General features: G+C 52.8%; 5 protein-coding genes across 5 annotated transcripts; 1 reads left to right on the top strand and 4 right to left on the bottom strand.

The window, feature by feature from the left end:
- Positions 1–1,930: 1,930 nt before the first annotated feature.
- J7T55_007586 (uncharacterized protein) lies at positions 1,931–5,968 on the bottom strand (the record flags this gene model as incomplete). The annotated part of the gene is made up of 5 exons (XM_053134873.1): positions 1,931–2,532; positions 2,634–4,277; positions 4,455–4,532; positions 4,615–5,732; positions 5,796–5,968. 5 exons carry the CDS (start codon positions 5,966–5,968, stop codon positions 1,931–1,933), a joined length of 3,615 nt encoding a protein of 1,204 aa, XP_052987379.1.
- A 912-nt stretch (positions 5,969–6,880) lies between these two features.
- J7T55_007585 (uncharacterized protein) lies at positions 6,881–8,229 on the bottom strand (the record flags this gene model as incomplete). The annotated part of the gene is made up of 3 exons (XM_053134872.1): positions 6,881–7,702; positions 7,794–7,973; positions 8,098–8,229. 3 exons carry the CDS (start codon positions 8,227–8,229, stop codon positions 6,881–6,883), a joined length of 1,134 nt encoding a protein of 377 aa, XP_052987378.1.
- A 1,268-nt stretch (positions 8,230–9,497) lies between these two features.
- On the bottom strand, positions 9,498–10,398 carry J7T55_007584 (bud site selection protein; the record flags this gene model as incomplete). Its single annotated transcript, XM_053134871.1, has 2 exons — positions 9,498–10,302; positions 10,376–10,398. The coding sequence occupies 2 exons, from the start codon at positions 10,396–10,398 to the stop codon at positions 9,498–9,500; spliced, it is 828 nt and encodes a 275-aa protein (XP_052987377.1).
- Positions 10,399–10,808: 410 nt separating this feature from the next.
- On the top strand, positions 10,809–12,252 carry J7T55_007583 (uncharacterized protein; the record flags this gene model as incomplete). The annotated part of the gene is made up of 5 exons (XM_053134870.1): positions 10,809–10,922; positions 11,008–11,185; positions 11,247–11,536; positions 11,679–11,689; positions 12,096–12,252. The coding sequence occupies 5 exons, from the start codon at positions 10,809–10,811 to the stop codon at positions 12,250–12,252; spliced, it is 750 nt and encodes a 249-aa protein (XP_052987376.1).
- Positions 12,253–15,341: 3,089 nt separating this feature from the next.
- Positions 15,342–15,641, bottom strand: J7T55_007582 (uncharacterized protein; the record flags this gene model as incomplete). The annotated part of the gene is made up of 1 exon (XM_053134869.1): positions 15,342–15,641. One exon carries the CDS (start codon positions 15,639–15,641, stop codon positions 15,342–15,344), a length of 300 nt encoding a protein of 99 aa, XP_052987375.1.

Raw genomic sequence — 15,641 nt, 5'->3', positions numbered from 1 at the left:
CGCCCTTGCGCGCCCACATGCAGCATGCGAGACATCCACTCTATCTGATGCCCTCGCGCTGTCGACTAACGCTCGTAGGGCTCACCTGCAATGAATGAATATTAATGCTAGACAAGTGGAATGACAATGCTGGTCCCGATGGGCCCACAGTCCCTCGGTGCGGGTCAGCTCTGATAGCGGAGGTTCCACGCCGATCGAGGGGGGCTGCACTGGCAGACTGGCTGCGATGGATTGGGAAACGACCGGCGATGTGATCTGGCTTGTCCCTAGATGTGGGTGGGTGTCGTACACTCCTATGATGAGGCATTACTTGATTGTCTCAAGGCCTCACGGTGATGTTTGATCTCGGTAAGTGCCGGTGACAGTGATGATGCGGACACTGGGACGAGGTCACGATCTAGGCAACTGCCCACGAATTGAGATGAAGATGGGAAAGTGGTACGGCTGTTCCCAAGAAGGCTCGGAGAGGAAGCATCAAGGGGAGCTCTTGAGAGAATTAGCCCATGCCAAAAAGATGCAACAGTTTTTGGAATTATCTATGCCTAGCTTACCTGTGCCGTCCCTCAGTCCCCGTGCAGGCTTGGGCATACAACACATATAGATAGGAGTACAGGATGGGGGCACCGCATGGCTTGTGGCTTTTAAATGTGCGCCATTCCGCTGTCTTTAACGGATTTTCTTCGGAATGCTTTGAGCATGACCAAATTCGTCCAGAACTAACTGGCAAATTGTGTGTCGATGGTCCCTGATTTGCACAGCGAGCATGAAGCTTGAGCAACTGGTGCCACCCAGCATCCTGACATGTAATGCGTTCTCCTCTTCCCTCGAGAGTAGAGTCGGCCTCGCTCCTTGTGCCACGGCGTGGTGACTGTGCCAACCCTTCTTCCCTCTGAGCTATGTATAAACCATTCCTCTGGATGTGGTAAGCCTGAATAGAAACTCCGGCAAAGGACAAATAATATCGATCGTTGTTCCATAAATTGAGTTACTTTCGAGGGCAGGGGAATCAGAGGAAGCCAAAGCCTGTAAATCAGATGTGGGTCACAATAATTATCTAACTCCTCGGGCTAGTGATTTGAGGTCTACGGCTGTCATATGACAAGCCTTAAGTTTTATTTTGGCTAATAGCAAACGGTAGACACAAAATATGGCAATTGGAGCTTCCCTAGAGTCTCTACAATTTAGGAGCAATATTTGAAAATTTGCCAATAATCCCAACATGTCAGCTGCGTGATCAACGCTTATGCAAAGCTCCAGAGTCGAGCCCATCGGAATTCATTCCTACCCCATTCAGGCTCGGTACGGTCCCAAGAGACGAAGAGATTTTGGTCAAGTCCTCCGCCCTTCTCACCTGCTTCATCCTCAAACATTGAGCCTGATGAGCCGATGTGACGAAGACTATTCACTACAGACACTCGAATAGACCCAGTAGAGGTCATCTCTATCATGGAACTTTGACTTGCGAGTCACCCATTCATGGCAGCGTGAACGTTGTCGATGCCAGTACATATCAGCATCCTGCGATGTTTGCAACATGCTCTTTCACGATTCCTACAGCAGTCACATCATGTCAGCCGTAATCATATTCGCTGTGTCGAACACAATCAGGATCAGCCTTGATCAGTCGGAAGGGCAAGAAAATCCAGTTTTCGTGGAAGTTAAATCACCAGAGTCCGGATGAGATATGTTGGGTACAACTGAATTTCATGAATGAGCTAAAGAAACCTCTGAACAGAAAACTTAAACCTGATACATCTTTTGTCATCGTGAAAGCAAGAGAAATCGCCTCCGCCAGACACGGCTTACAACTTAGCAGATATGCCCCTTACAGAGCCTAAAGCCATGTCGGCTCAATTGTACAAAAGCTATCGATCTCTCAGGGTGCTCTCTAGCCATACTATTGCGCTTGATGTGTATCAAGCGCCGTAGCTTATTTCTCCTCCTCCATACCAGCATTGCCATGAGCTGAGTGGGCAGATTGAGTGACCTTTTGCGGGTAAGCATGCAGATCAAAGCTAGAATCACTGAAAATGATATTCGGCTCAGCTACACGATCAGGACTCACAATCACTGAATCCGCTGCAGAGCCGCTTGGTCCAAGAGGCTGGTCAATACCAACTATGTGACGCCAATCGATCGTTTCAAAGGGGTCATCATGACGAATTGGCGGTGGTGAGCTTGCCACAGCGCGAAGAGGCTGTTGGAAGTCGTCATCAGCCTGAAGAACAGCGCTGTCACTATGAATGGAACCGTCTGATGCGTTGGCCGTGGTTGACCACGAAGGAGAGTTTGCGGGCCTGGCATTGAACCATGGTTCGTTTTGCAAGGTCTGTTGTTGAGGGCCGACTGAAACAGCATGAGGACCATTGTGCCACTTCTGACTAGACTTCTGTAGATGAGGTGTCGCCATACTCGTAGCCTTCGGCTCTGTGGGCACCCTGCGGAGCGCTTTCGGTTCAGTGGGAACTTGGCAAGAAACCTGCTTGAGCGCTCCCGAAGCTTCGAAGGCACCACTCTCGTCGGCTGATCGAACTACATATTTAGATATCAGCGTGGCTACCTCATTTAAGAGCTTCTTTCTCGCTCTTCTGACAGAGTTTATGATTTGATGAGACGCATTTCGAATAACTTACGAGATTGAACGTCATCCAGGCGCTCCGTTTCACGAGCCTTCTCCTTTTCCACTTCGGGGCGTTCCATCTGCTCTCCCAGCTTGGCGTCGTTTACGGCAGCGTCCGTGAGACGTTGTGCTTCGGCCGTCGCTTTCGTGGCCTCATTTTCGGCTTGCTTTCTGGCCTTGGGCTTTGCCTGCTCAACTTCACGGCGTCTGTCCTCCTCTTCCATTTCTCTGATCATCCTTTCCATGTACTCATCCTCAGTCTCGATTGGCTTCTCATCAGCCTTCACAGCATCGGTATTTGTCTGTTTCTTGACCTGCTTCTTGGCCTGCTTCTTGACCATAATCCTTAGCTGCTCCTCTTCCCGGCGTCTGTCTTCCGCTTCCATTTCCTTAATCATCCTATCCATGTACTCATCCTCATTCTCGATTGGCTTCTCATTAGGCTTGGCAGTATTGGTCTTCATCTGTTCCTCGGCCTTGAGCTTTCCCTTTCCCTCCAGCGCTGCACTTCCGCTCGGTCGCTTCAATGTCATTGTGGTGTCCGGGGAGTCCTTTGATTCCGTAAAAAGCGGCTTGGAGCTTTCCAAAGAAGGTGCGTCCTGGCTAGAGACACCAAACGATACTGCGAGTGCTTCGTGGCTCTGGTAATGGCCGTCTTGTTGCTGTGCCTCGATCTGATGCTGGGCTTCGAGGATATTTTCGAATCGCCGCACCTTGTTTCGCAACTTTTCAATCTTCTCGATCTGGCCTCCGACAGTGCTCTCTTCGAGTCGACCGTCACTGTCCTGGAGATGCTTCTCAATTTTTTCGAGCTGTTTCCGAAGCTGGTGAAGTTCCCTGGCGGTAAATGCACTGGGCGGCGGGAGTGGGCCAAAAGCGGCAACAGAAACTCGCTTGCTCGAGGGTGGCGACTCAGCCGCGATGATTGTAGATGGCGAGACCAGATGCTTTTCTCGATCGGTAGTATTTGTTTCCTCGTCGTTCTTCAGCAGCTGGGCATCCAATTTACGCTCAAAACGGCTGATTTGGGCCTTTTGGTGCGTGATCTTCGCCTCCAGATCCTTCACATCAGCATGGTGCTTTGCGGATTCTAAGGTGTCCTGAAGTTGCTTTAGACCAGACCTGAGTCTGCCAAGGTGTTTCCGAGTAATCTCTCTGGCCCTCGTGGAGGGTCCCAGTTGAGCATCAGACGAGCCGTCAAGTGCCAAGTTATCCGAGGTATTGTGGGATAGCTGCCCGCCAACCCTAGTGGAAGGCTCAGGAGCTAAAAGCTTCGGTCTCTTCGCTAAACATAAACGATCCTCGTGATTGACTTCAGGCAGGTCATGTTTCTCTCGGCGGCCAAAAGCAACACTCTTCGGATGCCCGTCAAGCATAATTAGATCACTGCCTTCGCTACCATCCGAGTGGATGTCAATGATCTCTTGCTTGCTGAGCTCCACGGGCAGTACACTTGCCTCCATACGAAGTGCTAGATGTCGACTGATTACAGGTGTATCACGTTCCATTGCAGGCGAGAGAGAGCGCACTTCTCCGGGCTCTCCTCCCATTGCCAGCCAATCACGCTGAGTCTGAGATGGAGGGGAAATTCGGCGAAAGCCTTCCTCCAGGTGCTTCAGTCCATGACTAAGGGCAAGTGTCCGCTGGAACAGTAACGCTGGAGGTGATTCCACTCTCTTAGGTTGACTCGTGAGTGCATCAAAAGTTGAGCCAAGAGTGTTGGCAGTATTTCTAGGTGGGTTTTGGTACATGCTATGCCTTTGAAAGGTGCCTTGCTGGTCTTTTCCTTGGCTTGGGTCGCTTATTCTCGAATCATGGAACCCTTTCAGGATACCAACTGTGAAGCTGAAACGAAGCAATTGGGCAATTTGGTCGAGTGTGGTCCTGTCTTCAAACAGAATGATATCTTTTTCTATACTTATGTCAGTATTGAGTCACAAACTTCGAGGATATCTAAAGGAATTAAGGGTTGTAAGGATTTTAAGCTTGCTTACTACCACCCAGACTAGTTGTGCGCATATCACTTCCTACATCAAAGAAGTCAGCGGCATAGATTCTGCCGCCCTTGTCGAAGCAGGGTCGCCCGATCAACAAGTTGCGTCGAACTTGGTGAATCTGAGAAACATGTCTTTGAAGAGCAGCCTGCCCCTTCCCCTGCTTCTTCGAGATGATCAACTGAGAGATTTGCGTTTCTGCAGGCTTGGCCGAGAAATATTTGTAGAAACGCTCTGCGTTCCCGGGTCCAATCCCGAGGTCGGTAGTGGGAATGACCTGCAGAAAGCAATGATCCCTCCTATCTTTGAGGTAGCAGAACGCTTTCCCAAGGATCGTAACATTTTCTGGGGACAACTCAATGAAAATACAATGCTTGTGCGCGAAATTAGTCAAGATTGTATGAATTGCCATAAGCGGGCGGTACTCAGGGTCACCGTGCTCGTCCGTCGTCCTGAATATGAGCTGTTCGCGCGTGTGCACTTTTGCAACTTTTTGGAAATCCATGCGTAAGGGCCGGAATCTGGAATCAAGACCCCTTTTGTCGTGAATCCATTCTTGGCATTTGACTTGTGATTCCGAGCGAGCAAGCTCCGAGAGCTTGACATCGACGCACATTGCTCTTGCACCCGAATCAGACTCCTCTTTGAGTGCGTCTCGGGGCACCTCTCGGGGCACCATGTGAAACTCTGGATTGAAACCACGTCCAGTCTCCTGTGGACCAGGCCAATGCAAAATCTCTTGCTGATCTTGGTCGATTTCAAATTTTCCGTTTCTGACGGCGGTCCAGATTTCCTTGGTGGCATCCCGCCAGCTTCGAGTGTATTCCTCCAGCTCCAGCAAGCGCTGATTGTACGCGTGCTCCAGCTTCTGTTTGTGCTCCTCGACGCGAGTGATGCAAGCATTCTGGAACAGTCTGGCGACGGTTTCGTTCTTCATCAGCAGCAGCTCAAGAGCTTGGTCATCGTCGAGCTTGTCCAGGTCGATCGATGGCCGAGGGCGAGGCGGTGGCGAAAGGACCTTTGGGTCACTACCCACGCCGCGAGCTTGGAGGCGCGTGAAAGGAGACTGGCTGGTTGTGGCTTTGAAGTTGGGTGTGGACGAGACGGGCAACTTGCGGCTGATACAAGAAAGGGATCAGTCAATGTAATGTCAGGTGGACAATTGCATTGGGCATACTTACCTCGTCTGAGATGATGGCTGTCCAAAGATAGGCGCGTGTACCGAGTTGTTCCTCGCGAGCATCCAGGCTGGTATGCTAGGTTGGGTTGGGGTCTGGAAGGGGTTCGCGTAAGTCGAAGACTGGGGATCAGTCTGACCGGTGGCACCGTCGTCGTGGTCCTGGTTTTCATCCATGATAGGCTGTGGTTGACTGCGGTCGCGAGAAGGTTGGGCTTGGAGAGGCTGGGGGGGGGGGGGGGATATCGCAGAGGCGCCAAAACAAAGGCTACCAAGGTAGGTAGATGGGCGGGACAGAAGATTGGGTTGGACTGCACTTTACAGCGAGCTCAGGAAACAATTCGACCTGCTATGCTGCGCGCCACGAAGGGAAGGAACACCGACTTCTAAGGGGCTGGGGGAGGAGCAATCTAGAGCCTGTGCAGTTTGGATGTGTGAAGGTAGAAAGGAAGGTACCCACCAGGAAAGACTGTGAGCTGGAAATGGTGGGGGACAGACCATAGGCATCGAATGCACTCTGGAAAAGTTTTATGTATCCGAGCTGGAAGGCTGACTGACCTTGGGGGGCAAACACTGGTTTTCTGTTTTCTCGCTCTTGTTGGTAGACGTATGGCTCAAGTCTTCGAACTGCTGCATAGAGCGGAGGCGTGGCGAAGAGTACGAAAGGCATCGCAGCATCTGTGATAGGTATCGCCCTGTCTATACGATCTAGCTTCCTGAGAGAAGGTATGCTGAGGAAGAAACATGTGTGAACATCACGGGATAACCTCAAGTTCGGAGCCATAACACACTAAGGCGGGGCGTATCAAGATATATATCTTTCATTCTCAAAGCTTCATCAAGACTTGACCAAGGACACAGGCAGCGGCAGGTCACCTCGACGACAGCTAATCCCCCCTATTAAGGTAGCCTCCGACCACCACCTCGCAGTGCCAGAGAGAAGGCAGCTACCTATCTTGTACCCCGAAGAAAGAAAGCCCGTCAACCGAAAACCAGCACCAAAACATGTACCTTGGACCTCAAAAACTCCAAACGCCATGCTGCATAACCAGATCAACAGACAAGAGGACACTGATGCCGCCATCCACCTCAAGCACGGGGCTTGCCGTCCGCACCGAAGTCGAAGTTGCCGTAACGAGGCCGAGCGTGCTGACGAGGAGACTGCACCTGCTCATCACCGTGCCGAGGGCTGGCGGGAGAGCCGTCCAGGAACCAATCAGGCCCACCAACAGGGACGGGGCGACCGGCTTCCTGAAGAGGTGCGCTGGCAGGCCCGCTCTCGACATGGGCAGCCTGGGGACCAGTGGCCTCAGCAACGCTGACGAAGGCGCCTCCGGAATGACGACCCTCCAAGACAGCCTCATGATAGGCAGATCCGCGGTTGAGCGCTTGCTCGATTGCGGCGAGACGGGCGGCGCGGGCGCGATCTGTCGCGTCGTCGTAGAGCTGACCACGGCGGCGGAACTCGTTGGCATCGCTGGCCGCAGTGGAGGTAGCAGCAGCTGAAGCGTCGACATGGGAAGAGGGCGTGTCGAGACGAGCAATGCTGCCCACAACGGCGGGCAGGTTGTTGCTGGCAGTGTCCGAGACATGCTGGCCAACGGCCGCATCTGCAGAGGTGCCCAGCTGGGAGGCCGCGAACTGCTCGGTGGTGGGGGACTCGGCGGTATGGGTCGATTCGTTCTGGGAGGGCTGGCCGAAGATCTCCCACTCGAGGTCGGCAATTGACGACTCGGAAGGCATCTGGCTGCGGGTCGCGTGACCAGAGGCTGTGGCCTTCTGAGCACCGCGCTTGACAGCGGTGAATCTAGAGTCTACAACGTTGGATGCAGGCTCCCAAGAGTCGTCAGCCTTGCTGGTGGTGCTGCTGGTGTTGGCAGCTCCCTGGGTGAAGGCCTTGGCCGCGGGGTTCTGGTGGGAGACGAACTTCGATCAGTACCAGGTAACAAAATTCATTTCCCTTCACAGGGCGGCTCAAGTGATCATGGGGAAGAAGACATACCGGGGGAGTGACACCACAAGGCTGGCGGGGAGGGCTGGGCGGTCCATACAGCTCCTCCTCGCGTTTGCGATCGTCCTCGGCCACCTTGGTGGAGGTGAATGCAGGTCCGACTCCCGCGGCGGTGGCAGCGGTGGCAGCGGCCGCGGCAGCGCAGGCCTCCTCACGCTCCTGCGCAAAGCTCTATAGGGAGATATTCAGCATGCAGAGCCCACGATTTGGGGGAAGTTGTCCAAACGTGATGGTGCGGTGAAAATCACCATCGCTGTTTGGAGGGCTGGGGAGTTGCTAAGGAAAATCAACTCACCTTGAGGCTATTCTGAGTGGCGGCATGAAGGGCATTCATCTCGATGAGAGAGATGTCCTCGTCTTCAGAGCTCTCCTCATCAAGGTAATCCTCATCAAGGTAATCCTCATCACGAATGTTGTTTCGAGACATTTTCTGCCGATTCCACACATTTAGCGATACTGTTCCATGGCTGGCGTGTGTGAGTGGTGGACTGGGTGATGGTACTTACGATGATGGGACAATGGATCGAAAGAAGTAGTGATGCTCAAGGTAAGATTCAGCTTCAAGAGGAGTGATGGAGACAGTGGGGAGGAACAGAGAATGGTAAAATCAGAGGAAGGTAGAAGGGAGACCGAATTTAAGTATTTCAGTCAGCACTCAACTCAGTGTTGTGATTTTTGAATTTTTTCCGTCCGAACCCCAACCTCCAGTATTGTTCTGCTGTTGAAGCGTTTGTTTCTCTTTCTTAGCGCAACATATGCACCACTATGGAAACGAGCAACAGAGGAGGCGGTGCAGCTTCAAGCTTGGCCTCCTGGCCTTCTCACATCAAGGGTCTAGCTCGGTAGACACTATCATAACATCGTGAATGTTACAGGCTACAGGGAGCGTAGGCATGAGGAACACAGAGCGTATGGACATCGGTGACACTATTATGGCATGTATATAGGAGTAGACCATTGAGGTTCGAGTGAGAGGGCTGACGGCTAAGTGCTATATTAAAGGATAACACGCCGGTGAAGAAATGATTGCCAGACAAAGAGCACCGCCTCTATGAATTCCTTGCGGCATCTAGGCTGTTTTGGAGCTGGATAATGGGAGGACCGCACAAAGAGCTCTATACACTTGAATTTGGTGATATGATCATGGGAAGAATTCATCCGATGAACAAATGACGGTAAATGACAGCCATCCATGCAGAGCAAACAAAGCCTCACCAGCTAGTGTGAGGACTTGGCTGCGTCGACGTGCAGGCAAACTGCCCGTCTCCCATCATCTTCTGGGTAGCTTGGCTGCATTTCCAGAATCATATTGCCTGATGTGCTGGCATACACCCTTGAAAAGAGAGTGTCTTCAGCCCAGGAGAACAATGTTGTTGAGGATAATGCCACCATAGTTCCACGTATGTGCTGATCGCGATCGAAATATATATATGAGACGTGAGGAGTCACGAACCAAACAGAGAGAGTTACGAACCAAACAGAGAGAGTCACGAACCAAACAGAGAGAGTCACGAATCAAACAGAGGAGACAAGCTAGGGGGGAGCACGAGGAAAGGTCGAATCAGGAGAATAATTGAGGGTATCTTTGACATTGAAAGGAAGCAAGTAGTAAGCCAACATCCGATGACCATCTGAACGCCAAACCATGCAGAAGAAATATGAGCCATGATGTCGTGGAAGGATCGCAGGGGGCAATCAGAACTGCGCCCGCCGTTTCCTTCCAGTATACTTAGAGGTGGCCTTGACGATCTTGCCCTTGCGCTCCATCTGCTCCTTTTTCTTGACGATCCAAGCCTTGCTGCCCTTCTTCAAGTCACCCTTCCCGCTCTTGCCCTGCCTCCTTGAGTCATGGACGTCCACGCCGTCCATACCCTTGACAACTCCAGTGATGTCGCCGCCGACGCCGCCGACCGTAAGCACCAAGTACAGCTTAACGTTCTTGGTTTCTGGGTCGTCCTCGAGGAGACCGGCGCCGAAGCCCGCCTTGACCGCAGCCTGGGTGATCATTTGTTTCTGCTTGTCGTTCTTGGGATAGAACTGGCACACAGCCTTGCCGCCCCTCTTCAGACTGGCGTAGAGGCCGTTGAAGAACCTCGAAAGCCTGCCTTCGGGGCTTGTCTCGCTGCTCTCCGCATTGCAGAGCCACTGGATAGCGCTGATGCTGATCGCCGCGTCGAATGTGCCCGCGCGGAAAGGCACGCCCTGCCCTATGTCGGCTAGCAGGAGGTCGCCCTCGACATCACGCTGGAGCGCTACGTCCAGCATTGAGGCTGAGACGTCCATGCCGACCCAGATGTGTGGGCCGCCTTGGTCTTCGGGCTCGGAGGACAGGATCTCGCCAGACAGCCCGCTGCCGCAGCCGACGTCGAGGATGAAGGAGGGTTCTTCCAGGTCAAGGAGCTCCAGGGCTCGGCGCGTCATGGAAGCTTGGATGTTTTGGATACGACTGCTCGTGGTGTATTTGCGGGCCTCGGTGTCGTTATAGTGGACATCGGCCGCGCTATAGATCAGAGAAGACCAGTGTCAGTGACATTGTGTCTGGTAGTCGTTGGGAGGGGCAGAAGGGAACTCACAGCGTATCCTCGGGCCGAGACATGGTGGGCAAGTGATCACAGATGCGAAAGTATTGCTCTGTTGTGTATGGAGGGAGACTTTGCTCTTCAGGGAATAATATTGCCCGTTTCAATGCTTCAATTACTTCTTGTCACCGTTCCACCGACAGCGTCTCGTTGCCGTTGAAATTTCAGTGGGCTGTTTCGTTATCGCTATCGATAAGGCGTTATCGCCAGCCGAGCGTTCCTGGCTCCCTTGGACGTTTTGCGGTCCGTCGTCATCGGAGCTCGGGCCACATGCGGCAGGGAAGGGAGCAGTTGAGCTCGACGCGATTTGCCAGCCAGGAGATTGAGAACACGGTTGTAATGAGACGGGTGGCCAACGTCACTCGCCTTTTCTACCCAAACAACAGACTCAGATACTGTTAATGATTGTTTTCACCAGACCACCAAGATGTGGATCCTACCTCTAGTCGGCATACTCGGCTCCATCGTGGGCTTCTGCTTCCTGACGCTGGCCATCGGCAAGTCCCCCTCCTCCCGGAGCTTGGGCGCTGGCTGTGGTCTCGTGATGCTAACTGTGGACGGTCTCTGCAGCATCGGGACTCTACTATCTTTCCGAGCTCGTCGAAGAACACACTGTGATTTCAAAGCGACTCTTGACTCAACTGATATACGGCATCATCGGCCTTCAATTATTGCTATGCGTCGTGGACAGATTCCCCTTCTGGCTGACCCTGTTCGGAATCGTCTCCCATGTCGTCTACTTGGGTAACATGCGGAGGTTCCCCTTCGTCACACTGACGGATCCTCTATTCATTTCCTCATGCGGTACGAGCCAACAAAGTCGCGATCTCTCGCAGTCCACAGGCTGACCATGACCATCTGACAGTTCTCGTCCTGATCAACCACTTTGTCTGGTACAAGCATTTCTCCGCCCGACAGAAGAACGCCTACCAGAACATGTCCTCATACTACGAAACCCCTGATGACATGCCCACGTTTACCGAAATTGCTTCGTACTTTGGGATCTGTGTGTGGCTGGTTCCCTTTGCGCTCTTCGTTAGCCTCAGTGCCAGCGACAACGTCCTACCTTTCGAGAACCCGGCTGCGGCTGCGGCTGCGAGCGGCGACGGCAGTAAGAGGAAAGCGCAGGGCATGGCTAAGGCTCTAGTAGATGGAGTACGCAATAGCTTAAGCCAGGCTGGAGACTTGGCAGGTCTGAAGAAACAAGACAAAAGCTTCTGAAGCCCGGGAGCCGTTTGGTCCCCGAAAATATACCAGCTGTGATGGACTGGTTTGTCGGGTCCCTTGGCCCTGACAGCTAGCGAAATGGTGAGTACGAGAAAATCTTGCGCCTTTTATTCTGCTGTCGAACTGTGCTATGACGTTCAGGATTCTTTCCTAAGATAGTATTTGAAGAGCAAATTGCTCCATGCTATGAGCCTTTGACCTGATGGTACCCCCTTCGATTGATGGTCTCGTTATCGTGCGAAACATGATGGGCCATAACGCTGACATTGAGTCAGATAAGATACCCTCATAAATGCATTCACTGATCCTTCCAAGAATGTGCCCGTTTCAATCCTCAGTCGCAATACTGATGACCATCAGCGGTCCTCCGTGTGCCCTGATATGCAAGCAGTGCCCCTGCGTATGAACCTCTCGACTTGTCAGCGCCGCTCCAAAGCTTTCGACATCAGACGTAAATGCTGATTGGACTGACATCCATCACATGAAGCCTGCTGCTTATACTCCTTAGCAAAGCAATGCTAGACTGCATCCCCGCCAACTATGAACCGGACCTACTCAATGGCATTCAGCTCATCAGTGCGCTGTCATACTTCGCCTCGCTTGCGATGTTCCTGGCGGTTCTTGGCCACCGCCTGCCTCATTAAGGCCCTTTTCTTGTCTGACATCTTCCCGGGTCCAGATGCAGGCAGTCGCTTCGAATGCATCTCGACATAAGGCAGCCGTGCGGGCTTGGGAAGCTAGCTTGTACTGTGCCTGAGCGGATGATGGCGGGATTCTTGTCCTCGAGGTGACCCATTAGCAGGCGACGCATTTCTCGCCTTCTTCGCCAAGTGTTCACGTTACCTTCTCCATGGCGGCGGCAAGTAGTAGACAATTTCGATCGTTCGAGGTATTCACCGGATGGAGATGAGTCTGAACGTTTGGCTTGGCCAGGAGTCTGCAGATCTGGGAGCTTTCAATAGCTTTAACCTGCGGGTTCTGCACCGCGCTGGGTCTGGACTCTTGCTGTTGCCTAACTCCGGAACAGCCCCCACGAGCAGAAATTTAAGGATATGCTATCGGACATGTGCATCAGGTTGCACGAACACATGGCGAACAATTTAAACTCGTCTCCACAAGTGAGCTGCTTCGGTCTTGCGATCATGAAGTTAATGGCAAGCGAGACCAATGAAGTCGGGGTTCTATACAAGCTTGTTCGCTCTCCTGCAGGATCTGTGTGACGAATCCCACTGCAACAAGTGAAGTGGCACAACGTCCCATCTGTTAATGACGGCGCTTCGTCGTCTGGAGCAGCGGAGGAGCTCTTCAACAGCCACACCGCTCCTTACGACCGCGGCGAATCAGGGGTCCTCCGCACCGACAGAGTTCATGCAGTCTCGGTGAGACGCCGCCATCCGCAACCACACCCTCAATAAAAGCTTGCTATTCTAAACGCCGGCTGCGTTCCGTTTGGCAATTCGTCTCGAGTGTGTGTACAGATTTGGGCCATTTACTGTTATCTACTTGAGCGACACACCGCGAAGCAGGGCGGACGCTGTGCTTCAATGCCCTGTATGTTCGGAAATGACGGGCCTTTTTGAATTTTCCGCGTATAGCAAGGTCTTGGCATCGACCTATTCACTACACTATCCTGCTTCATAACCCCAAGACGAAGCGCATCTGAGGGACGGCCGATCAGCACCACCCTGGCACTGAGCTGCATTCGCTATCGTTTCGACGGTCTAGACCCAATGATACTAGACATTGCGACTCTTGATGAGCTTATCTTGATTGCCGTCAATGCAAAAGGAACCACAGCGACAAGCTTGGAAACTTGAGGCTACTGTACTACACCGATCTGGGAAACCGATGCGACTCTCAAGTCCTGGTCTTTGGCACGACATGCCGATGTGTGCTCATGTATATTGCACCATATCAAATCCATCTCAAGACACCGAGGAGGTATGTCAAGGAGGACAAACAGCCTCTGCTTGTACAAGTCGGGATAAGAGTCGCACGAAGATCAAATCCTCCGCTCCTGTCTGCACTACAACTGCCATGTGCGCCACATATTCCCGCCCAGCCGGCATGCTCAGAACCTGTTATTGACAGCATGGGTTGGATTACGGACAGATGGCCACGCAGATCATCGGCAGAGGCTGCAGGACCCGTGTGGACCTGCGGGAGACAGAATCCGGTTGCCAGCTGTCTCACATGTGGTGCTGTCGACTCTCAGCGAGTTTACCACAACGTGGATGCAACATGCCGTCAGTTCCACGCCATTACCGGCTTACGAGCTATAACAGCAACGTGCCTTGTTATTATAGCGACGAGTGACGAATGTTCCCGCATGTTTGTTGGACTAGGGCAAGGGGAGGCCTCTGTCGATGTTCGATCTCACAGGCCGGCTTGCCACTTGTTATACTGACGATCAAGACTGTCGGACGAAGAAGAGAAAGAGAAGGGGTCGCAACACGGCCATGTCGAGGCTAATGTTGAGCAATACTGCTTCAGATGGCTTGCTTCGGACAGCGAGACACTACTGGTCCCTTGGAATACCTTCTGGTCCCTGTACCCGAGACAACGACAACCTCAGTCGCAACCATCTTGACCTCAGCATGGGCCAACAAAACTCCCCGACATTGTTCTGGACGGCCGCAGGATCTTGTGCTACTGTACACAACATGAGGGTCCAATTGGACAATAAGCCCTGCGTCTCAGGAGCTTGACGGCACGGCGACCATTGCATGACAGTCACCCAATAGAATCGGCGAAGACCGTTGAAGCGAACGCATGCATGCTGCGGGTAATCATACAGGAAGCAGATCCCCCTCAGAAGGAGGCCGGTTGAAGTTGCCTCCCTCTCACCATGTTGTGAAGTGGCCTATACCATCTCATGGGACAACGGCCTCACTCGTCTACCTACGCATGCCTGGTGAATGAGGGGGCACAGGGGTTTCGGCGCGCGCCGGCTTCATCTGGACCAACGAATTGATGCCGATCATCGATCCACTGCCCTGAAAAGACGGAGGGGAGTGAGTCGATGGCTCGTTGACAAGCTCGCGGCCGCGGACAATCACCCACGATCGCCTCATCTTGGAGTATCACTGGCAATGTGGTGGCGACATCGAGATTCGGGGAATCCTGTTCTCAACCGATCGGCAATATCGGCGCTCGGCTCTGGACTGGAGCTGGCAAACGAACATACACATCATCATCTCAAGCTCCTTTGACCGGGTGGACCCGTGGCATGGCACAACAATGCAGGTCCGAGACATACACCATAACGGCAAAAGTCACTGGTGCATTTGGTTTCCCGGTCGCATGCCATCGTAACAGAAAAAAACCAGGACTCGGCTGGACTGTTCTCTGATGTCCAAGGACTTAAAAGAAGCGCCTTCAATTCTTCGATATAAGGACTATGGAGACTGATGGTACATTTGAGAGGAAGGTTCCACCCATCAGCAGACAACATTTCACCAGGTTTACATACAACAACCCTAAAACATTGATTCTCAGGCTTTGCCTCGATGTCTCACCCAAATTCCTGCTGCACATCTGATCGTTGCGGCAACCTCAATCGATCCGCCTCTTTTTCGCTGAAAACGAGCCTTCAGACAACCAACTCGATCTGTCAGTGAGTGTACAAGCAGCTTGGATGACCCGCATCCAACTTAATTGAAACACCGAATTGTACAAAAGAATTTCGAGACGGCTGCGCGGATGTGGTGCCACAGCATTACCGAAGTGTGGCTCAATGGACCTCGGTGCGCTTCTCTTCCCCTCCCGTCGTCGCGCCCGTGCAACTGAGCACGGCAGGCCACTGCCTGAGAGGGGTCAGATTATTTTGCCCCGAGGAGGCCGGTGCTGCAAGACCGTGCCACGGCCCGGCGCGTGGAAGCTCTCGGAGCCAGCGGGTCATCGGGTCGGGACCGAATTCCGGCGACGTGATCGACTCTCCGGCCTTCTGTCCAGGTGTGAGAAACTGGGGGAGCATCAGGAAGGCAGAAGTGCTGCTTTGCTTCGCAGCCGGGCCGTTTGCCTGCATACACAT

The sequence above is a fragment of the Diaporthe amygdali genome, assembly GCF_026229845.1.
Source record: "Diaporthe amygdali strain CAA958 chromosome Unknown NODE_49_length_293705_cov_63_570957, whole genome shotgun sequence".
Taxonomy (NCBI): domain Eukaryota; kingdom Fungi; phylum Ascomycota; class Sordariomycetes; order Diaporthales; family Diaporthaceae; genus Diaporthe; species Diaporthe amygdali.
This window is presented reverse-complemented; position numbering and strand designations above follow the sequence as displayed.